The sequence below is a fragment of the Protobothrops mucrosquamatus genome, unplaced genomic scaffold (assembly GCF_001527695.2).
Source record: "Protobothrops mucrosquamatus isolate PMUCROS unplaced genomic scaffold, P.Mucros_1.0 scaffold408, whole genome shotgun sequence".
NCBI lineage: Eukaryota > Metazoa > Chordata > Lepidosauria > Squamata > Viperidae > Protobothrops > Protobothrops mucrosquamatus.
Window position 1 is genome coordinate 407,012 of NW_015386738.1, and position 25,098 is coordinate 432,109.

Consider the following 25,098-nt stretch of genomic DNA (forward strand, 5'->3'; position numbering starts at 1 on the left):
GGAGGGAAGGAGGGGGGATGTGTAGAGTAGAGTGGTTGAGAAGGTGGAGAGGAGGGAAGGAGGTAGAAGGAAGGAGGGAAGTAGGTTGAAGAGAGGGAATGTGTTCCTGTGAGGCTACTGAGCATCTTAGAATGGGAGGTTTTTTTAGTTTGTTTTTTTTTATTAATTGTATTATTGACTTATGCCATAATTGTATGTTAGTTTATTTCGGGGGGGGGGGGAAATCAATAAAATTTGTTTATAAAAAAAAAAAGCATCTGTGTTAACATGGGTGAAAGAGTGGATAACACTCAGAAATAAAAGGTTATTGTATTTAGAGGGACATGATTTACAATTGGGGTGGCATGCTTTCTTATGGTACGGGAAAAACAGAGCCCATAAGTACTTTCAAAATCATTTTATAAGAAATGCCTTGTTAACAGTATGGGAAAAAATTAAAGCTAAAATATATTCAAAAATTCCAGGGTGGTTATCAACGATGGAGGCATTTATACATCCAAACTTGGTAGACTTTGAAAAAATATGGACATATAAAGATATTTTAGATATTGATGGGAAATTAAAATCTAAACAAGAATTGGAAATTCAGGGAATTAACCTGTCCTGGTGGGCACATTTACAGATACAAAGTAGATATGAAAAAGATGTAAAAATGTATGGATTTTACAAAGATCAAACTGTGTTTGATAAGATTTTGTTAATCTCGGATGAGAAATTAATTAAGAAAATGTATAACTTTTTGTTAATTTTAGATATGGAAAGTGAACAAGTGAAAGAAACAATGATAAGATGGGTAAAAAATTTTGGTTATAATATAGAATTAGAAAAATGGCAAATGTTATGGGAGAGAAACTATAAATTAACAATGTCAACTTCATACAAACAAAATCTGTATAAAATGTTTTATAGATGGCACCTTCCACCAGCAAGATTAGCAAAAATGTTTAAAAATATGTCAGAGAGATGTTGGAAATGTAAACATAACATAGGCATGTATTACCACATTTGGTGGACATGTGGTAAGGCAAAGGCCTATTGGAAAAATATACATATGTGGTTAGAAAAAATATTGGGCAAACAAGTGAATTTTAAACCTGAACTTTTTTTTACTAGGCATTATGCCTGAAAAGACTATTAAGCAGAAATTATATTTAATTTTACACATCACTACAGCAGCGAGAATAATTTTTGCACAATACTGGAAGAATGAAGGATTGCCATCGGAGCTTCTTTATTAGTCCTTTTATAACCTTACACGTCTCTACCTGTCTAATTGATACTCCAACTTTCTATTTCTTCTATGTCTGATGATAGTTTAAACCTTAAATAAAATAAGAACCAATCTCTTTTCTTACTTCCTAATCCTTAACTTGTACATAATCGTATCGTTGAGGTCTGTTGAACAACTAACCTTAAATTAACATATGTTGATAAAAAAATTAATTAATAAAACATTTTATGACTAAAAAAAAAGGTTGTCTACTGTGTCTACTGTATTTCTTCTGCTTGGTTGGGTGGCCTGTAATATATATCTATGTCATTTTCTTCTTTTATATTGACCCATATGCATTCTAGGAGGCTTTGATTCTTGTTTTTCTGTATTTTGGTAGAGATGTAGTTATCTCTTACATATAATGCAACTCCACTTCCTCTTTTATTAGGTCTGTTTCTTTTGAATAGTTTGTATCCTTCCATCAGTACATTTAGGTCAGGGGTTTCATCCCAGCAAATTTTGGTAATGACAACTATATCATACTTGCCCACATGTACTACTACTACTTGATGTTCACCTTGTTAGTTCCCCAAACTTTGAGCTTTTGTGCATAGGCATTTTGAGTCCTTTACAGCTGACCCTGGGTATGCTTCCTATATCTCCTACTTTATATCTGAGTTTTTCTTCCTTCCCATCACTCCTTACCTCATTGTTTGATTGGTTGTCTTGGGGTTCATGCTGGAAATAGGTCCCAAAGATCCTAAGGATTGGTTACCTTCCCCCCCTCTCAATTTTAGTTTAAACTTTGGTTTCAACTTTCTAATAAGTTGAATCAGTCATTTTTCGAATACATTCTTCCCGGTTCTTGTGATGTGCAGCCCATCCCTTGCCATAAGCCTTTCATATAGGTAATGCAGACCATGTAGGTAATGCAGACCATTCATGTAGGTAATGCACATACTCTTTATGTAGTAATGCAGACTGTTACTACGGTCTTCATTTTTTTTATGCATAACTCAAATTGGTGAACATACCTAATAATCCTTCCTCCATCTATTTTCCCTACAATAGTGCCCTCTGAGGTGGGTTGAATTGGAAATTCAAAGAGGTCTTTGAACATACCAATATTTGTCGCATTTTAAAGAATGATATTCTGGAAACTATTTCAGGACACTTATCCTATAATAGTTGGTCTGTTTTCTTTTTTGTAGTATGCAGATTCATTCAACTTCAACCCTCATAAGTGGCTCCTGGTCAACTTTGATTGTTCTACTATGTGGTAAGTAGGAAATACTAGAATTATTAACAGTGGTATCACATGACATTTCTCTCTAAAGGAATATGGTAGGAGGAAGACTTAACTGGAGTATCTGTGTGCCATTACTCTAGTTTAGTCTACTGATCATACCAATTGATTGCTTCTGCTTGGTTCCTTAGGTCAAAAGTGACTTGACAAACTTTAAAATAAGCTGTTTGTCATTCAATGTAGTCCAAGATCCCTAAGTTGCCTCTTCTTAAGAAGGAATTGCATGAATTCAGATTCATTCTTCTTAGAAAAGCAAGCCAGAGGGTTAGTTCCCACATTATGATGGAAGAAATAATTTCCACACTTTGTTGATATGTTTCCACTAGCATAAGGAATCAAGACAACATGAGACCATATGCATTTCATTCTGACTCATTCATGTTAAGCCAAAAAATGCCTTATACAAACAGAATTACAATTTTTGGCAGAAATTCTCACCCACTGTGTTAATCCAGATTCTATATGGTATTTTACTCTATCCCCAGACTGTACCAGAAAGGAAAGCAAACAAGATGTATATTACAAAGCATTTGCTAATGGTTAGGATGTAATGTCTTATTTAGATTTGTTAAATTCAATATTTATCAGAGAAGGAGCTTGTACATTTATATGACTTAAATACTGATGAATTCATTAATCTTTGCAGTCAATTCTTTTTATTTCATAGAATTGTAGAATTGGAAAGATTAAAGTTTAATCGCCAGTTAACACTTCTCCATTTATTAATCTGCATTGATTTATACTTATAACTCTATTTTTAGTTTTTCATAGAAATACGTAAACTTTTAAGTAAAGCAGTGACCATCTATATTCAATATCTGTGTAGGGTGAAGAAGAGATCGGATTTAACGTGTGCCTTTAAAATAGATCCTGTTTACTTGAAGCATGATCATGATGAATCTGGTAAAGTGCCATTAAATAATAATTTAATTTTCAATATAAATAATCTTGGCCCAGTTTCTTCATAAGGAAGTCATATAAGACAATAAGAGTTAACAGGATTCATCTCCATATTGTTTCTGTTTGATTTCTCTCACCTGAACATCATTTTTGAGAGAGGTACTTAATTGCATTGTCACTGAATTTTCAAGTTTGCACTCATAGTTTCCTTTTTGAACAATAAGTAACGTATTGTCAAGATATTTGAAAAGCATGCTAGACTGTGGTGGATTCCACCAAATGATGTTTTAGCCTCAGCTTATTTGCAGTTATATAAAAGCATAATTAAATTGAAGAATCTGTGCTCAAAAAACAGAATCTAAAGCAGCCACACAAATATTTGTTCAGTTTTTTAAAATATAGTTAGAAAGATTATTTTCTAAGCCTTGAACTTTCTGAAAGATGTTTATCCAGAAAAATAACAGAGTTGGAAGGGACTTTGGAGGTCTTCTTGTTCAACCCTCTGCTCAAGCAGGAGTCCCTATACTGCCGGCCCATGGGCCAGTTGCATCATATGGAGGCCGCACCCACCCCAGCTCCGGCAATGCAAAAGAAGTCGCGATACATTGTGACACATCATGTGATGCAGTGATTTTAACACCCATGCCCTATACTATGTCAGACAAATCATTGTCCAATCTCTTCTTAAAAATCTCCAGTGTTGCAGCATCTACAACTTATGAAGTCAAGTCATTCCACTGGTTAATTGTTTTCATTGTCAGGATGTTTCTCCTTAATTCTAGGTTGAATTTCTCTTTGATAAGTTTCCACCCACTGCCTCTTGTCCTGCCTTCAGGTGTTTTGGAGAATAGGTTAGCTCCCTCTTCTTTGTGACTGCCCCTCAAATAGTGGAACACTGCTATCATGTCATTCTTATTTAATTAAACTAGACATACCCATATATTGAATTCCAATATGACCTGGTCACTTTCCCTAAAGTTCCTGCAACTTCAGCCTCCTCTATCATTTCATCCCTATTTGTAAGAATTAAGTCCAGTACAGCTGATCCTCTGGTTTTCTCCTCTACCTTTTGGAGGACAAAGTTATCTGCTAGCTTTGTCAGGAACTTATTTAATCTCCCAAATGATGCACAGTTGGTCTCCCAGTTAATGTCAGGGTAGTTAAAGTCCCTCATTGCTACTGTGATATGTTTCATGCACAAACATACCACAGTAGTAATGAGGGACTTTAACTACCCTGACATTAACTGGGAGACAAACTTAGCTAATTGATTAGCAAAAAGTTCATCTATTTCCTCTATTTGGTTGAGTGGCCTATAGCATATACCTATGACAATGTTATTCCTTTTTCCTTTTATCTTAATTCAAATGCATTCAAGATTTTTATCCTTGGTTTTTTGAATTTCTAGAGGTGTAGTTATTTCTTACATATAATGCAACTCCTTCTCCTCTTTTGTTAGGTATGTTTCTTTTGAACAATTTAAATTCTTCTAGCAGTAGGTTCCAGTCATGGGTTGCATTCCACCAAGTCTCAGTAATGATAGGAATGTCATACTTGCTGTCATGTATTAGGTCTTCAGGTTTGCCCTGTTTGTTCCTCATACTTTTAGCATTAGTGTATAGATATCTGAATCCTTTTGACTGACCTTGTGTATGCTTTCTATATTTCCTTTTTTATGTCTGTATTCCTCTTCCTTCCCAACACTCTTTATCTCATTGTTTACAATATTTTGAGGTTTATACTTGGGACTGGGTCCTAAAAATGGGTTTTCCTTTCTTTCCAGTTTTAGTTTAAAGCGTTTCAGATAAGCCAAGAGAGTTATTTTCCAAACACATTTTTCCTGGTTCTTGTGATGTCTGGCTTATATTCTGCTAGAAACCCTTCATGTAGGTTATGTAGATCCAGGCTTTTCAACTGGTGGTACGCATACCATCTGTGGTACTTTGCCATGTGGCAGGTGGTACGTGACTGCTAGCCAAGTATAAAGGGGGAGGGGAATGAACCGAAGCGACGCAAGCTTGAGGGAGAGGCAGCTGCAACTGCAGGACTGTCTAGGCTTAGCAGAAGCTCCAGGAGATTGGCTCCAGTTGATTGGTGCTTCTGGAAGCAGTGCAGAGCTGGAGGTGAACTGAAGAAAAAGGGAGGAGGAGGAGAGGAGAGGCTATAAAAGGAAGTGGTTTGGGTGGGAAAGGGAAAAAAAAGACAACAGGGAAAGAGAAGGAGAGCTCAGCAAGCAGGGAGGAAACAGGGATAGGGAAGAAGCAGCAGCTGTTGCTGAAATAAAAGGTCCTCTGGTTCATTTTCCCCAGCCAGAAGAATGCAATCAGTGCTGATGAAATGAAAAGCCACAATGTCGAAAAGGAGGTGGGTTTATTTAGTTTGGATCATCTGGCAGCTTGATTGGGTTACCATAAGGATTTTTGTGCAGTTTTTACAGCATTTTGTAATTCAGAGACTCGGTTTGTGTGCGTTGGTTATTGGAATATTTTAGTCTGTATTTTAGGATAGCAATGAGTCCAAAGTGTTGACTTCTGTAGGTTTAATCCCTCTAAACAAATGTAATCAGTTTTACCCCTTTATCTTGAGTCTGTCTATGGCTTTTAGAAAGTTTTCTTTGAAGATAAACAGGCTTAATTTAAGACTAAAGCTTTTCATAATTGCCGGAGCCTTTCATTCTCAAGTTGCAACATTGTGACATGTGATACGCCTGAGGCAGCTTAAAGAAAAAAAAGGAGTTTATGTGTTTCTTTATTTTGTGAGCCTTTCTTGTTTGCACTTGATTCCTGTGTCTTTAAGTGTACAGGGAAGAAATGGGTGTGTGTGTGTATGCATTCTTACTACACTGTGCAAAGGGCTCAGAAGGGAGAGAGGAAGAAGGGCTGACCAGCTAGCAACTTTAAGACCTGTGGACTTTAACTCCCAGAATTCCTCATCCAGCCATGATGGCTGAGGAATTCTGGGAGTGAAGACTACAAGTCTTAAAAGTGCCAAGTTTGAAGATTCCTGAGCTAGCTGGTAGTGATGCATATTAATAAACATGGATTAATTCATCATACATTTGTCAGTGCAAAGGGAATTTGATTCAGCAAAGGAACAGCCACCAAAGAAATTAAAACTGGTACTTTTTTCCCTTTTTTTCTACAATTAGTAATATTTTATTAGATTATAGAATAAAATACAAAAATACAAAAGCAAATAGTAGGACACAGTGGGGAGGAAAAGGGGGGAAAGTGAGGGGGAGAAGGGAAAAAGAACAGGCTTCCTCTGTTGCTGTAGAAAGAAGCATTAACATTGAATCTCAGCTTTTTACTTTTCCATAATATTATAAACTAGTCATTTCTATAACAACAAATGAATCTAATCAGTAACCCCCTTTTTTTAGTCATCAAATTTTTGACACTTTGCTAAGCACTGGTGGTACTCAAATATTGTCATGTCCTAAAAGTGGTACAATCTGTGAAAAGGTTGAAAAGCCGTGATGGTCTAGGAATCCAAAATTCTCTCAATGGCACTATACCTTAAGATAGAGGTTTACTTCTAAAATTCTCCATTCCCTTATTGGATGTTGACCTTCCATTGGAAGAACAAATGAAAACACCATTTGTGTTCCTTGCTCTTTAGCTTTCATACCTAGCTGCTCATAATTGCTTGATATTGTTTTCAGGCTCTTTGTTGTATCATTCATCCCGACATAAAGGAGGAAGAAATGATAATTAATAATTAATTATTGTAGTAAATCATTCATCACATCTTTGATCTTTGTTTCTGGAAGACAGTATACTTCCCTAGATTGATTATCCAGTCTACAAGTTGCTGATTCCATTCCTCTGAGAAGTGAGTCTTCTGTCAGCTACACATGCCTATTTTTTCTTTGGGGAACTTTGGTCTCTAATTTTCTTCTTATCACCAATACACTTGATATCTCTTCTTCAGATGTCTGCACACTTTCTTCCAGGGAGTGGATATGAAATTAAATGCTCAACTGTAGTCAGATTGGATTGGTCTGGCTTGGACTGCACAGACATTGTTTTCAGTTTTTCCCCCCCTATGCATGACATGTCGCCATTGGTCAAGTTCATTATTTGTTCTTAACTGGGTTCAGTTAGAATACAGTCTTCTTCCTTTAGTTGGAACTTCTCATTTTGTTCTTTGGGTTTCAGACTTGCCTCTTGTCCATTATATTTTCTATGATTATTCAACCATTAGCATGTAGAATATAGTGTGTCTTTGAAAGGCAATCTGTTCATACTATGTAATTTCACAATAGCCAAGCAATTAATTGTATTCCAGAGCAGAAAAAATACTTCTTATTTTGCTTGGTTCTATGATTTTATGTTAATTGATATTTTAATAGTCAAGGTTTTATTTACTACCTAGCTATTACCATATGGCTGTTAGCATTAGAAAGATACTCTTTTATGCCCTATATACAACATGTGCAACTTTAATTAAGTTCATCTGGACCACGGAGAAATAAGACTGAAGTTTATAATTATAATGAGAAAGACTAATAGTAGTCTACATTAGTAGTCAGTTTCTTTTCAAGAGGTTACTAATGTATTATTAGTCACATGATGTGTAACAAAACATGCAATTAGTTATCCATCACCAATTGCCTCCAGATTTGCTCTTTCCCTGCAACAATTAAATCAACACTTAGTGAGATAGAATAGTAGGTTTTTCAAACTTTCTGAAATTTACTTGGTTCATTGAGATGAGATATGGACTCTCAGTTCTGTATATCTGATGATATTCTGAGGAAATTAGTATTTTGTAAATACATAAATAGGAATATTAAACACACACTAATTTGCTAATTATGAATCTTGATATTAGTTGGTAAATCAGAATCAGAATCAGAACAGAGCTGGAAGGGACCTTGGAGGGCCCTGCTCAAGCAGGAAATCCTATACCATTTCAGATAAGTGACTGTCCAGTCTTTTCTTAAACACCTTCAATGATGAAGCATCCATGTCGTCTAAAGGCAAGCTGTTCCACTGGTTAATTGTCCTCGCTCTTAGGAAGTTTCTCCTTAATTCCAGGTCGCTTTTCTCCTTGATTAGTTTTCATCCATTGTTTCTTGCCCTGCCCTCTGGTGCTCTGGAAAATAAATTGACTCCCTCCTCTTTGTGGTAGCCTCTTAAATACTGGAATACTGCTAATCCTTCTTTTCTCTAGACTAGTCAAACTCAAATTCTGCAACCCTTCTTCATATGTTTTAGTCTCCAGACTAAATCATCTTAAATCATCTAAATCAGGCATGTCAAATTGCCAGCCCACGGGCCAGATGCGTCACGCCGAAACTATGCCCACCCCATTGCCAGCAATGGGGGAAAAGTCCCGATACTTCGCGTGACATCACACGAGTTTGACATGCCTGATCTAATTCATTAGAGCAATTAATCATCTTAGTTGCTCTTCTTTGTACTTTTTCCAAAGTCTCAACATTTTTTTGTAACGTGGTGGCCAAAAATGGATGCAGTATTCCAGGTGTGGCTTTACTATTTTATAAAGTGGTATTAATACTTTACGTGATTTTGATTCCATGCTTCTGTTTATAAAACAAGGATTGTATTAGCTTTTTAGTTGCTGCCGCATACTGCTGACTCATGTTTAAGTGATCATCCAGTAGGACTCCAAGATCCTTCTCACAGTTACTGTTTTTAAGCCAGGTTTTGCCTAATCTGTATTTGTGCCTTTGGTTTTTCCTGCCCAGGTGTAAAACCTTGCATTTCTCCAGATTAAATTTCATTTTGTTCAAGTCTGTCAAGACTTTTTTAGATCTTGAGCTTGTCTTTTGGCTATTCCTGCCAGTTTAGTGTCATCTGCAGATTTGATGAGTTCCCCTTCTATTCCCTCATTTAAGTCGTATATGAAGATATTGAAGAGTACTGGGCCTAAAACGGAGCCTTGTGGTACCCCACTGCTTACTTCCCTCTATATAGATGTAGTACCAATAAGGATGACTCATTGAATATAGTTTGTTAATCAGTTACAAATCCATCTGGTTGTGATGCAGTGGGGTACCTTCAGAACTCGTGGGTGCTCCATCACTGGAGGTTTTTAAGAAGAGACTAGACAGACACTTGTCTGAAATGGTATAGGTTCTCCTGCTTGAACAGGGGGCTGGACAAGAAGAGCTCCAAAGTTCCTTCCAGTTCTATTCTATTCTATTATTTTTCTACCGTTATTTGCATATCTAAATTTCTCCAGCAATTTTCCCAATAAATATTCTGCCAAGGTACAGATATCTGCTTGTTCTGGTAGGGTTTTTTTGCGATTTACATACAACCTGCAATTGTTCAATCCATTTTCTCTGTCAAATGCAGCCACTTCTATCTCTGTCATATTTATTTTCAAATACATATTCCTCATTGCCTATCGAACTGTCTGCACAGCCCTCTCTTTCTCAGATAATAATACCACTTCACACAAACGCCAAAGCCCATGTCCATCCATTTGCCCAGCCCAGACACCTTGAATGCCACTGCAAACCTTCCTTAAACATTTTCCAGCCATAAAGCAATCAAAAGACTCGGCACATCTTTCTTTGACTCCCTGTTCAATAGTCTGCTTATTTTCTTGCATACTTTACTGGTGTTGCACACTGCTCATTATATTCAGCAATCAATTTTCAGATTGACACCAAATTTCCCATAATTCAAATCTATTCATAGAATAATAGAATGGAGAGGTTGGAGGGGTCATGGAGGTCATCTGCCCAACCCCTATGCAGGAAGGAACCAACAGGAAATTGTGAGTGCTTCATTATTGGAAGTTTTAAAAAAGAGACTGGAAAGCCATCTATCTGAAATGGTATAGGGTCTGCTGCTTGAACAGGGGGTTGGACAAGAAGACCTCCAAGGTTCCTTCCAACTCTATTCTGATTGACTGATGCTGTCTATCCCTATCTAGCTTACCTAAAAGAAGGTTATGGTCTATTTTGTCAAATGGCTTGTTAAAGTCTGAATATACCATGTCCACAACATTTTGCTGGTCTACTAATTTAGTCACTTTGTCAAAGAATGAAATAAGATTTGTTTGGCATGATCTGTTTTTAACAAACGTGTGCTGGCTTCTAGTTATAACTTTATTTGTTTCCAGATGTTCACAGATCTGTTTTTTGTTTATTTTTTCCAGTATCTTCTCAGGTATTGATGTTAAGCTTATTGTTCTGTAGTTTCCTGGGTCTGGTTTCCCCAGACCCTCTTTTGAAGATGGGAACCACATCAGCTCTTTTCCAATCCTCTGGTAGTTCCCCAGTGCTCCAAATTTTTTTAAAGATATGATACAATGGTTCTGAGATGACATCTGCCAGCTCCTTCAGAACTCTGGAGTGTAATCCATCAGGTCCCACTGATTTATATTCATCAAGATCAGACAGCTATTCTCTTACAATTTTTTGCTTATTTTAATTTTTGTTTCTAGTCTGTTTTTTTGATAGGTAGGGCTACAGTTTCTTTTTATATGAAGACTGATGAAAATAATAAGTTAAGCAGCTCTGCTTTCTCTCTACTGCCTATTACTTCTTTGCCATCTTCTCTCTTTAGTGGACTGACTGTTTCCTTACATTTTTCTTGTTATATGTTATATGTTAAAAGAAACTTTTTTTTTATTATCTTTGACTTTTGTTGCAAGCCTTTGTTCATTCTGAGTCTTTGCTTTCCTGATTTCATCTTTGCAGATTTGGGCAATCTGCTGATATTCTGCCTTAGTTATGTGTCCCTCTTTCCATTTTTGTACTTATCCTTTTTGTCTTTCAGTTTATCAGAGAGATCTTTGTGCAACCAATGCTGGTTTCTTCTTGGATTTCTTGTTTTTCTTTTTTAGTGGTATTGTGTTGAACTGGGCTTTTATGATCATATTTTTCAGTGTTTCCCATGCTTCTTGAGTTGTTTTCCCCTTTAGGACTTTTATCCATGAAATTTCCCTTAGGCTCTCTCTAGAGTTTGTTAAAATTAGTTCTTTTAAAGTTTAAGGCACTGTTTAGATTATATTCTATTGCTTGTGATTGCATTATATTGAATTCCAGTATGACATGGTCATTCTCGCCGAAGGTTCCGGCAACTTCAACTTCCTCTATCACTACTTCTCTATTAGTAAGAATTAGGTCCAGTATAGTTTTCCTCTAGTTCCCTCCTCTAACTTTTAGATGACAAAGTTGTCAGCTAAATTGGTTAGGAATTTGTTTGATCTCCCATTTGCTGCAGAGTTTGTCTCCCAGTTGATCTCAGGGTAATTATTATTGTGGTATGTTTCCTACACACATTTGTTAATTGGTTAGCAAAGAGTTCATCTATTTCTTCTGCTTGGTGGCCTGTAGTATACGCCTATGGCAATGTCATTTTTTCCCCATTTTATATTGACCCATATGGATTCTAGGAGGTTTTCATCCTTGGTTGGGTATTTCTGTAGAGATGTAGTGATCTTTTATATATAATGCAACTCCATCTCCTCTTTTGTTAGATCTGATTCTTTTGAATAGTTTCTATCCTTCCATCAGTACATTCAAGTCATGAGTTTCAGCCTACCAAGTTTCAGTAATGGCAACTATATCATATCTGCCTTCATGTTCTAATACTTCAAATTCACCCTGTTTGTTCCCTAAACTTTGAGCATTAGTGTATAAACATTTAAGTCCTTTATTGTCTTGGGTATGTTTCTTATATCTCCTGCTTTGTAACTGGAATTTACATCCTTTCAATTACTCTCTGTTCCATTATGTTTTTCTTCAGTTATATATTCAAATCACATATTTGCTATATTAATGGGAATAAAAAAGCTGGCAAGTATGGGAAGTAAATAGGACAGACAGAATTTTCCCAGTAACATACTCTTCTATGCTGTAGCCCTGAAACTGTTTTCCTCAGTTTAGTTTGTATCCTAGTTTACTATCTATTGTGTAGGGCTATGCATAGCTTTATTAGGAAAAATGTTATCTCTCCTGTTTTAAAAAAGGTATTGGGAACTATAAATAGAGTATAGTACCATTGGCGGCTTTAAAAGAAAAACAAAATATTTTGAGTTACTGTATTATGTAATGGAAATGATATAGATTCACTAGGCATAAATTTATTTTCCAATATGTTATGTGGTTTGGTTTGTGACAACTCAGAACCAGTAGATGAAAAAGAGAATATATTTGAAAACAGGTAGGATAAGATTGAGTGTATCATTTCCATACCTGTGAAAATTTAGAATTTTATACTGATTTTATTTACTAAGTACACTTAGAATAATAGCTGGAAGTCAGTTTGAGACTCTTAAGAAAAGTGAAGCGAGACATTCTCATAAATACAATAGTTTATTGGATTACTAGAAATTTATTCATTGGATTATATCTAGCAGTCCAATATCCATCTACCATAAAATAGCACCCAATAACAAGTTATTTTCCTGTCCTTCCCCCATCCCCATATACAGCTTGAAGAACTGAAAGTTAGACACAAGGGACTATGAGGAAAGAGATGGTGGAAGGAAAATGTATAGCTGTAAAAACAAAGATACATTCATTCCACATTCAGTGTAGTTCATTTTATACATTTCTGCCTTTCCAATGCATCTTGAAAGGAATTAATTCCCAAGTGGCTGCTCTGTAAATTAACAGATTTCTGTTAGAATGATGTTACTGACTGTGCACCTGTGAAACACATCATAACTTACATGCTCCAGTATTTTGAATATAAAGGATTCAATATTTTCCAGTATTATCTTCCATTATTTGAGGGGCTGCCAGAGAAGAGGGGTTGACTTACTCTCCAAAACATCTGAAGTTAGGACAAAAAGTAATGGATGAAAAATTATCAAAGAGAGATGCAACCTAGAATTAAGAAAACATTTCCTAACAGTGAGAATAATTGATCAGTGGAATGGCTTGCCTCCAGATGTCATGGGTACTCCATTGCTGGAAGTTTTTAAGAAGAAACTGGACAGCCGTTTGTCTGGAATGGTATGGGATCTCCTGTTCGAGCAGAGGATTGGACTAGAAGACCTCCAAAGTACCTTCCAACTCTATTGTTCTGTATTCTAAATATATTGCATGTGATTGCAGTAGGCCAATAGGCCTATTAATAGAGCTGTCTTTCTATTGAGTGAGGGATTATATGAGTTGTCCAACAGAAGATATAATGCTGGAATTAGGATTAGAGTCTTATATCAAACAAAATGAAGTATATAATTGGATCATTTCTTAATTTTCTTGATAAATTATTTTAAATATTTAAAATATTTAAGTATTTTAAACTTTGGATGGGCATAAGTTCAGTTGCAGTGGAAGGAAATTTTCTTAAATATTATTAACAACAGCTTCAACTATGCAGAAAATTTTGCATGGGATCATTTATTTGTGTATAGTATTTGTGGATTTTCTCTGCATGTGTTTCATACAATTTGATTTGCACTTTCTACCAAATACATACTCAGTTGAATTACCATTGTATTATACAGATTGCTTCTTTCATTGAAGCTCAGGTGTATTTGCCATATAAAATTTTAGAATATATGGCTTACGCTACATGAAGTATCGTAAGGCAAAATAATAAATTCATACTTACAATAATATTGAATTGTTTCTCTTTACTCATCCCCAACCCTTTACAGGATGCATTACAGATTACAGGGTAAGTACTCTTTTCCCTGTAACAATAATAATTTGCACATTCTACAGTTGCCAAGGAAAAACAAAAAGGCTGGATACAATCAAAACTTTGCTCTTCAGGTATTGGGAGGACTAGAGAAAAGATGCCTGAGACAAGAGCCAGTTGTGAAAGGATACATTTTGCCTGGGTTCTATATATATCCTGCCTGTGCTATGGCACCTTGCTTTGTGTCCTACAAAATCTCGACTTGGCATAGCATTTGCTCTTTCAGATCCTTGATTCTTCCTTATTATCCTAATTTTGTTTATTAAGCAATCTGATAGTGTTTAATCTATTACTCCTCTTGATGACAATTCCATTCTGAATAAAAAGTCATTTGTGTTTTATCTCCAGCACTGGCAGATTCCTTTAGGTAGAAGATTCCGTTCTTTGAAAATGTGGTTTGTGTTCCGAATGTATGGTGTGAATGGATTACAAGAATACATCCGCAAGGTGAACATATTTTGTTTTACTACTAAAAACTCAGAAAGGAAAGGGGCAGGAAAAAAAGTGTTTAGTTCACAAATTATCTAAAATTAATTTAATACAGACTTCAAATGTAATATGTTCATTAAAATCAGTTATATTTTGATTTTTATAGTTTCTGAATTTTGAGATGCAGTTTTCTAAACTTTTTGTAGAAAAATACAGATAGTCCTCAACTTACAGTCACTTGAAAGTTATGGCAGACCCTGAAAAGCTACTTATGACTACTTATAGCTGCTGCAGCATACCTATGTTCATTTGTCTTTATGATTGACGACAGGAATGCTGCAGCACCCTCCCCCCCCAGCCTATCTTCCCCCCTACACTGTATTCCTGCAAGCATTTCCCTCCCTCAACAGTTCCCAGTTGATCTTAGGACTGATGTTCACCATGTTCAGCATACGCTCCTCCTCACTTATCTTTTCAAGAGTTCTGAAGCCTTCCACAGTGCTGGAATGGGTCACTATGGAATGCTGTTTGGGTGCATGGCACAATTCTGGAATCACATTGTGTGGTCCAGGGACAAACCTGGGGCCTGGACATTTCCAGAATCATGGAAATGTCTACAGCTACAGGATAAAGCAGTCCATTGCAGCATTCTGGAAGACCTTGAAGCTTTTTAGAAAGTAATGAGAAAGAGGACATTTAGCTTGGTGGAACGAAAATCAGGCCTAAAATCAGGCATGGGGAGATCTGGTGGGACAGGAAAAAGGCTTGTGGGGGCCCAAGGAGCAAGAAGTAAACAATGTGTTCTGAGGTGTGGAGGAGATCATGGGAGAGCCAGGAAAGGTGGTCTAGAGCCTGTACTAGGCCTCCAAGGGCCTCCCCCATCCCTGAGGCACACTGTGCTCTACTTAACTATGTGCATGTTCATTTAACAATTGCATAGGGAAAAGTAGGGATAGGAGACTCATTAAGTGTGATGCTTAATGGCCATGGGCAGACTTCATTGTAGTTTTATCTCTAGGATACCTATATGCACTTCATACATACAAATGCATTGGAATATATTTCATATATATAAACTAAAAGTTTCCAAAGAGATAAAGCCAATGACTAGATTAGACTATCATGGAAGTTATTCCAGCAATATACTATAGTCAGATGGAATTTTAAATGCTGGAAGACAAGTTGGTATATATCAGTTTGGAATGCAGAAAGGGACTGTGCAAGAAGTATGACATACTTCCATTAGCAATAGCAATAGTACTTAGACTTAAATATCCTTTCACAGTGCTTTACAGCCCTCTCTAAGTGGTTTAGAGTCAGCATATTGCCCCCAACAATCTGTCTCCTCATTTTACCCACTTCAGAAGGATGGAAGGCTGAGAAAACCTTGAGCTCATCAGGATCGGATTGCTGGCAATCAGCAGAATTAGTCTGCAATACTGCATTCTAGCCACTGTGCCACCATGGCTCATGTAGCCAGACCTGTCCAAGGACATCACCATGCAGCCACCAACCAATAGTTTGCCCTATAGTTTTCCAACTCATAGAGACAGGATTCACGCAGGCTGGGCAGTTAAAGCAGCAGCTGAGAATTAGGACCAGTGGGGTTAGTTTCTTATCGTCAGATCTGTTTGCTGTTTCTCCTGGTTTCTCTTCTGCCTCACTGATTGATGATTTATATGCCAAAAATAGAACAGCATGGTTGAAGTATTGTGTACTCACATAAGAATTATATAACTATTGCTTAAGCTTTCAGTCAAGCAAGTTTGTATTCTGTAACCAGTAGAATTATAATACAACCACTAAAGCTCAGCCGCAAAATTCATGTTTTATGTAATGCTTTACTGATTAGATATTGTAAGGTTTTCCACTTAGCTTCACAATTGCCCCAGTGTTACTCAGGAGTTTAAAAGAGCCAAAGAAACTCCTGAGCTGAGGTTTCAGCAAGCAAACAACTTTTATTTTGATCAAAATAGAGTTGGTGTCCCCATCTCTCTTCGTGGCTGGTAGAGAAATGAAGGCAACAACCAGGAAAGATGTCTTCTACCTTTTATACCTTTCCAGAACAAAACGATCAGGTCTTGGTACCAGGCATAAGATGACACAAAAAAATAATTCCTAGGTGATGACTCATACACAGCAACCCAGGCTCCATCCGTAACTCCTTTCCCCACCTCCCCTTACCATGTTCTTTTCATGTAAGCAATCACCTGTATCTAAAGCATGAAACATTTGCTTCTGTATAACTAATTTTCCAATCCAAAACACCGACAAAGCTGCTTGCACATAAACAAACAAACAAACAAACAAACAAACAAACAAACAAACAAACAAACATACATACATACATACATACATACATACATACATACATACATACATACATATATATATATATATATATATATATATATATATATATAATGATTACAAAGTATCACTACTAATATCAATATTACTAATATCAACCTTAAGCATAATAAAATTCCTTCAATATAATAGTCCCAAATATAGAATATATAAACTGTTGGGCTTTATTGTTTTAAGATAGGAAAAGTAAAATCTGCCCTTCTGTAACTCTCTGACATTATGCCTGTTGTCCATGATTTTTTGAACATGTAGAAAGAGACTTTTAAGATCTTGTTTTGGAAAATTAAATGCACTTAAATGTTACCTTGATTTGCTACTCCTTCCTTTTGTCAATTGTTCTGCCTAGATCAGTTTTAACATAGTTCCCTTTTGAAGAAAAGAGGAAGCATATTAGTACTGAAACTCTGTTTTCTCCCTATCTTCTTTTTCTTGCATCATTTCCACTTCTCTTTTTTTCTTTTATTATTAGAACACATATACGTCTCTTTTAGTTGTGTTTAAGTTTCCTTCCTTGGTCTTTCTAATATTCTTCCTGCAGGTATAACCTACTTTTGGCAGACTTAGAATTCTTGTTACATTTTCTACAGTTGTTTTTATCTTTTTGGTTAGTTAAAAACTTCCTGGGCATTTACAGGTTTTCTAAGCTGCCCATTTCCCCGCCCCCCCTCATTTTAGTGATGTGCAAATATATTTCCAGTATCATATTTTTCAGACTTCCCAACCCTTCTAAAGTCCATATCAACCCAATATTTATATAATTTATTCATAATTACAAAATAGTTGTTTTAAATAGCAGTCATGTGCTTGTATTTATTTGTTTACTGACCTTTCCATATACTGTATTTGAACAATGTATTTTTCTATATCAATATAGTATTGTAGATCTTCGGTTCTCTTTCTGAGTTGCAGTGTAAATCTCTAAATCTTTGGCGCCCTCCTCTGACTTTATTAAATACTGCTCATTATAATTATAATTGATTGTACTAGATTAAAAAAAGCTCAGTGCATTTAACTTTCAAATAAAACAATTACATGTTTGACTGTTTTAAAACAAAGTTTAATCTATCATGCAAGCAGTGCATAAAATGTTGAATAGCAACAAGTCATCTGAAATGTTTGTCACTAGGAGAATAACATGGGGAGAAATGCAGAAACAAATCTAATAAGAGTCTTAACAACCAACCACACCAACTGGAAAGTTGTCGAAAAAAATCGGAAGGTCTGACTTGTGGAATATTTCCACCTCTTTCCCCTATCATTGAGAGTGGCCCTTTTGTTCTTCACCTTACAACCTACGATAACAGAGTTGGAAGGGACTTTAGAGATCTTCTAGTCCAACTTTCTTCTCAAGCAGAAGACTTTATACCATTCTGGACAAATGGCTGTCCAGAAAAGCCTCCAGTGATGGAGCACCCCCAACCCCTGAAGTTAACCTTTTCCACTAATTAATTACTTTGTCAGGAAATTATTCCTTACTTCTAGGTTGAATCTCTCTTTAATGAGCTTCCACCCATTGCTTCTTGTTCTGCCTTTGGAGAATAAGTTGACCCCCTCCTTCTCTGTGACAGCCTCTCAATCACTAGAAGATTACTATCATGTCATCAATAGTCCTTCTCTTTGTTAGACTAGAAATTCCCAGTTCCTGCAATTGTTCATTGTATGCTTTAGCCTCCAGTCCACTAATAACCTTTGTTGCTCTTCTCTACTCTTTTTAGAATCTTAGCATCTTCTTCCCATCCGCATGGGGTGGCAGGCAAATGGCACAGACCCACCCACCCCCACAATTGCAGAAATCATGCCAGCGCTGTTCTCCTGCTGCCCCCATGACATGACCCCCCATGCAATGGCAGAAGCCACACCAGCGATCTTCACCTGCCACCCCAAGCCAGGAGAATGGCCGAGGGAGGAGGAAATCTGGCTGTAAATGGGCTGAGGCGGGAGGCTCGAGGCAAAGGAGGTGCAGCCAAGGGTGGGAGCCTAAAGTTCTAAATCTGTCCTAGTAGATGCTTAACTATGAGTCAGCAGTATGGCTCAGCTGCCAAAAAACCCAATGCAGTCTTAGGCTGCATAAACAGAAAGATAACATCAATATCATGGGAAGTGACACTAGCACTCTATACTGCACTAGTAAGACCACACTTGGAATATTTTGTGTTCTGGTTACCACAATGCAAAAAAGATGGTGAAGCTCTAGAAAGAATGAGGAGAAGAGAAACAAAGATGATAAAGCACCTAGAGTTTAAATCATACAAGAAACAGTTAAGAAAATTAGGTATGTTTAGTCCAACAAAGATCATGCTTAGGGATGACATGATAGCCATCTTCCAATACTTGGAAGGACTATTACAGGGAAGAGGGGGTTGATTTATTTTCCAAAGCACCTGAGGCAGGACAAGATGCAATGGGTGGAAACTCGTCAAAGAGAGATTCAACCTGGAACTAAGGAGGAATTTCTTGACAGTGAGAACAATTAATCAGCAGAACAGCTTATCTCCTGGAGTTGTAGGTGCTCCATTGCACGTCCACTGGACCATTTTTTATTTGGGATGGTATAAGGACTCCTGCCTTGTGCAGAGTGTTGGACTTGAAGATCTCCAAGGTTCCTTCCAAGGTTCTATTCCTAAGCAATCAGAAAACAAATACACAGAAGTGCTTTCCTCCTGTCCTTGAAATAATGGGAATGTACATTGTTCTGTTTCCAAGTAAAAGGCATTGAGACAAGCAGGAGTAACAAACAGTCTTGTCTTTATTCCATTCACAACAGAACCAAAAAACCAAAATGGCGTGAATTGCTCTTATACTCCTTTGCAGGGACAGCATCAGCCAATCAATGCAAGGCATTTCTCCCGCCTTGCACATGTGCTCAAGGCGGGAGACAGTCTATCTGGTCCTGGGCATTCACATGTCTGCCCAGGCCTCTCTGCAACCTCCTGCACCTGCTGAATGACTCAGCTGGCCCAGGACATAACACCCCTCTCCTCTTGGATCAAAATAGAATACTTAATATTTTACAATACTACAACCCTAATACCTTGTCACTCCCTTATTCCTGCCCACCTACAGGAGTCTTACATGCTCCTGTAAGTGCTTGGGTGGACCTCTAACTCACTCTGACCTTCTTGGACTGGTTGTGATTACCTGGCCTGCAAACTCGCCTGCCAGGCTCGTCAGGCCAAGACTTTGATGCCCCCTAGACTAGGGCGACCTTCCATGCTCCTGACTGGCTGGATCCTCTAAACCCAGACCAGAGTTCCTTGGTGGGGTGAAATTCCCCAAGTCCACAATGGACTGCTCTTGGGAGCACTGTCCCGTGAGTCCAAGACCAGCAGATGGATTGGCCTGAAAAACCAATTGCGGGCAATGTCCCATTGACCCGGTGCCGGTGCCAGAGTCAGGAGTACCAGAGTCAGGAGCCGCCTCCATGGCAAGACCCCCTACAGGCACCTGGGAAGTTCCGCTTTCGTGGAGAGACTGTGGTCCACAATCGTAATTGTGGTCCTCCTCCCCCCCGAGAGCAGAACCAGGAGTGGAAGTGTGGCTGGGAACCCTTGAGCGCAGTTTATCGATGTGTCGCCGGATCACCCGACCATCATCCAAGGCCACTTCATATGAGAGTGGCCCAGAGATCTTGCATACCACTGCTGTCACTCAGAGATGTCCAGGGCCATAGTTCCTTGCCCAGATCGGATCACCCACCTGTAGTCTTCTAGGTTCCCATGGTTGTGACACCTGTGACGCTACTCGGTCTGGGTGCAATCTGTCCAGTTTAGTAATGACCCTGTGACCCCAGCAGAGTTCAGCTGGTCTCTTCCCAGTGGCTGGGCATGGTGTGGTGCGGTGCAAGAGGAGAAAGTCAGCCAACCTGTGATGCCAGTTTCCATAAGTGATTCTCTTTAGCACATCTTCGGTTGTGCGCACCATCCGCTCAGCCTGGCCGTTGGAAGCTGGATGAAATGGTGCAGACGTGGCATGACAGATCATGTTGGCCTGTAGAAAAGCCTGAAACTCAAAAGAAGTGAATTGGGGTCCGTTGTCGGAGACAAGGACATCTGGAAGTCCATGAGAAGTGAAGATCCCTCTTAACACCTGGATGGTCCTAGCAGTAGTAGTGGAGGAGACTGGAATGATCTCTAGCCACTTGGAATGGCTGTCCACAAGGAGAAGGAAGAATTGCCCTGAAAGGGCCCAGCACAGTCTATATGAACCCTCGACCAAGGGGCATGTGTCTCCTTCCACCTATGTATAGGGGCCTGAGGCATTTCAGGCCTGGACTGTTGGCAAACAGTGCACCTGTGGACCTGGGCCTTGATCTCTTTATCCAGCCCAGGCCACCAAAGATGGCTGCGCACAATCACATTCCCAGATGTCCCTCATGCAGAGAGAGCAAGACTCTAGTCCTCAATGAGGCCGGGATAACTACTCTGCTACCCCATAGGACACACCCCTTGAAGGTGGATAACTCAGACTTCCTCTTCCAGAAACTCTGGAACTCTGTGCCAGGACACGTATCAGGCCATCCTGACAGCACCCATGTCAGCACGCATGTAAGCATGTGATCAGTGGCTGTTTCAGCAGCCATCTAGCATTGAGGGGAGACTCAGGTAATTCCTGAATGGAAAGTATGTGGTAAGCTGGAGCAGGGTCTGACTCCACTGACTGTAGAGGTAATCTGCTGAGGCCATCTGCATGGCCCATTTCTTTGCCCGGTTTGTGAACCACTGTGTAGTCAGACAGGAAAAAATGACCATCTCAGCATTCTAGGAGAGATGATGTGTGGGGTTTGCTTGTTGGTTGTAAACAACCCCAGCAGTGGCTTATGGTCTGTAAAGACCGTGAAATGGCGGCCATATAAAAAGTCATGGAACTTTTTTATGCCAGCCACTATGGCCAAGGCTTCCCTATCTATCTGTGCGTAATTACGTTCAGCAGATGATAGGGTCCTAGAATAGTAGGCTACAGGGACTTGTGTCCCATCAGCCTTCAAGTGACTCAGCACAGCCCCATTCCCATGAGGGGATGCATCACAGGCTATGCATACAGGCAATTGCTCATTGAAATGCGCTAGAACCGCATTTGAGGATAGCAAGGCCTTGACCGCTGCAAAACTCCTTTCGTGGACTTTTGTCCACAGCCACGGAGCCTGTTTATCCAAGAGCTGGTGTAATGGCTCAGCTACTGCAGCCTTATGAGAGAGGAATGAATGGTAAAAATTTAACAGTCCCAGAAAAGCCTGAAGTTTGCTTTTGGACTTGGGGCCTGCTGAATTGCTTTAAGCTTAGATTCAGCAGAATGGATGCCTTCAGCATCAATACGGAACCCCAGAAACTCTGTGGAAGTGACTCCAATTTTGCATTTGTCTTGCTTTAGCTTCAGCCCCACTTGGCAGAAACGCAGCAAGACAGCTCTAAGCCTTTCAGCCAGATTTTCAGATGATTCCCCAGTGATGAGAACATCATCAAAGTACGGGCAAATGCCTGGAATATTGGGAAGTGTTCGCTCCATCACACTCTGGAAAATGCCAGGGGCTACATTAACCCCAAACTGCAGCCTTTTAACTTTAAATGCTCCCCGGTGTGTTACAATTGTTTGGGCCTCAGCCGTTGCCTCATCAGCTGGTAGTTGTTGATAGGCCTGAGCCAAGTGAAGTTTAGCAAAAATGCGGCCTCCCTTGAGGGAAGCCAGAATGTGGCTCACCATGGGCACCAGGTACGAGTGCTGCTGCAAGGCTTTGTTAAATGTACACTTATAGTTCGCACAAATTCAGACTTCCCCATTTGCCTTCAGTGGCGTTATTATGTGTCCAACTCCATCGATAAGGGAACCCCTTGCAACTTCACGTCAATGTGAAGCTTCTTCCTGAGCGGCCTATGGTTTTAAAAATGCTCCTACGGGATGCGCAAAAACCCACCCTGTTCTGGCTGGGGACCTTGATACCTTTCTGAAGCAATTCTTCCGAAGACTGGTCCTTCTGGCAACCCAAACAGACTGAGGCAATGTGGCCTTGCCTACCACATGCCTGACAAATGGCGGAGTAGAACCAGCAATCAGAGTGCTTGTGGAGTCCTCCACATCCGTAATACCGAGGGAATGAGGTTGCTTTATCTCTGTGCTCTTGAGGCCTTTTCTCCACTAGCTGTTGTAGTCAGTCCACCTCCATCTCTGGATCCTGTTCGGATTCTTCTGGAGTGACCTCTTGATGGACGGAGATCAACGTTGGAGGGATCTTGGCGAGCTGCAAGGCCTTCACAGCTCCGCCCGCCGCTTCTTCAGCTGAAATTTCTCTCAACACGTCTTGGAATGAGACGTCTTCCTTTGCGAAGATCTTCTGCTACAACTCATGACTTCTCAGTCCACAAACTAAACGATCTCGAAGTCTCTCTTCCAAGTCCTTGAATTTGCATGGCCTAGCTGCTTGTCGTAACACAGCAATAAAATCCGCAGCAGACTCACCAGGCCTCTGGTCCCTCTGCTCGAATGCATGTCGCCATGCAATCACTGAAAGTTTGGGTTCAAAATGTTCTCTAAGCATTCTTTTCAGCTCAGCATAAGCAATTGATTCAAGTGATGCTGGGGCGACCAGATTCTCTGCAATATCGAAAGTCTCTTGCCCACAGACACACAGGAGCATAGCAGCTTTAAGACTGTCTTCTCGGATTTGGTTTACCCTAAAGTAGTTCTCCACCCGGGCCACGTAAGAGCTCCAGTGTTCCGGATGAGCTGTGTCAAATTCAGAGAGATGGCCTAGTTTGGACATCGTTACTGCCGGGTAATCTTGTCAATGCCTCATGTTGCAAGGTTTGAGAAGGGGTCCCGTTCGCCAAGCTCTCCTCCAGCATTCTCGTTCTGGCAGGCAGAGTCGCAATCTTTGGATGCCGAACTTCCCAGCGCTTCAGGCCTCTCTTGGTGAGTCAGCCTATCTTCTTTCATTGTTCCCCTTGCAGCACATCCCACCTTCATCGCCAATGTTCTGTCTCCAAGTAAAAGGCATTGAGATGAGCAGGAGTAACAAACAGTCTTGTTTTTATTCCATTCACAACAGAACCAAAAAAACAAAATGGCACGAATTGCTCTTATACTCCTTTGCAGGGACAGCATCAGCCAATCAATGCAAGGCATTTCTCCTGCCTTGCACATGCGCTCAAGGCGGGAGACAGCCTGTCTGGTCCCGGGCATTCACGTGTCTGCCCGGGCCTCTCTGAAACCTCCTGCACCTCCTGAATGACTCAGCAGGCCCAGGACATAACATTCATTATATAATGCATTTTGCCACAGTTATCCTTACCATTTCTTGGGGCTGATGCTCCCTGTACAAATCCAATCTATTTGGTAGTCATCATAAAAATGTGCTCAGCCAGATGGGAGAGAACAGTCCTGCAATAGGCCAGGTGGAACTCAACATGTTACCAACCCTGAAGATTCCTCTTCTATCAAACCTGGAATGTCCCTATAGAAGATTTTCTTCCATTTTCTCAGGAAAATGCCATTTTCAAACTGGATAATTTGGGCCAGTTTCAGCTTGCTTACCCACAGGGTAGCCAAGCAACAGAAGCTTTATTGCAGATACAGGTTCCTAAGAAATAGTGAGTCATCTTCAAACTTCAGCAAGATAGATGAACCCTAAGAATTGCATCTGAACAATAACCAAGTCAAATTGCCTTATACTGGCAGAACATAATCAAACTAATTCAAGAGTCACCATTTTTGATAACACAACATTTACAATGGGAGGATTACAGGTAAAGCTTTTGTCAGAATCCAATCATATTTCATATCAAGTTATCAACTATGAAAAACTCCATCCCTGCCTTCCCTGGATTCTGTCATGGATGAAGGGAAGGGGGTGAACAAAGGGGCTTTATGGCCCTCACTTCCTTCAGGATACTTCAAAGGAACTGAATGTGGAATGACCAAAAGGACTACCAATAACAATAGGGGGTCATTAGCTTTCATGTGATCCTTCCTGAAGTTTCCTCTCGGTAGTGAGGAAAGGGGTGGGGATGAAATGCCTGTGACTGTCTCTGGGAGAAGGGGGTGATGAGGGTGGCTAAAGGGGGGACCCCTTTAAAATCTTGAGTTGGAAAGCTTTCACCCCAAGTCCTGTTTAGAACGCCTGCAACCATCTTCTCTTAATAAAGATGCCTATTGGAAGAAATATTCCAAGAGTTCTGTCTTCTTAAGATGCAAAGTGGGGTAGGTCCTTACATTAAACAGGACTTGCAAAATTAGTCCACCTGGAA

The 25,098-nt window shown here is 39.3% G+C and overlaps 1 protein-coding gene across 5 annotated transcripts in view; it reads left to right on the forward strand.

Annotated features, from left to right (window-relative positions):
• Positions 1 to 25,098, forward strand: part of DDC (dopa decarboxylase) — a 180,414-nt gene that overhangs the window by 138,509 nt on the left and 16,807 nt on the right. For all 5 annotated transcript variants that reach the window (XM_015816164.1, XM_015816167.1, XM_015816169.1 and 2 more), the window contains 4 exons: positions 2,425 to 2,492; positions 3,346 to 3,422; positions 14,019 to 14,038; positions 14,411 to 14,509. In XM_015816164.1, coding sequence (XP_015671650.1) covers positions 2,425 to 2,492; positions 3,346 to 3,422; positions 14,019 to 14,038; positions 14,411 to 14,509 — 264 coding nt within the window. The remainder of the gene's footprint in view (positions 1 to 2,424; positions 2,493 to 3,345; positions 3,423 to 14,018; positions 14,039 to 14,410; positions 14,510 to 25,098) is intronic.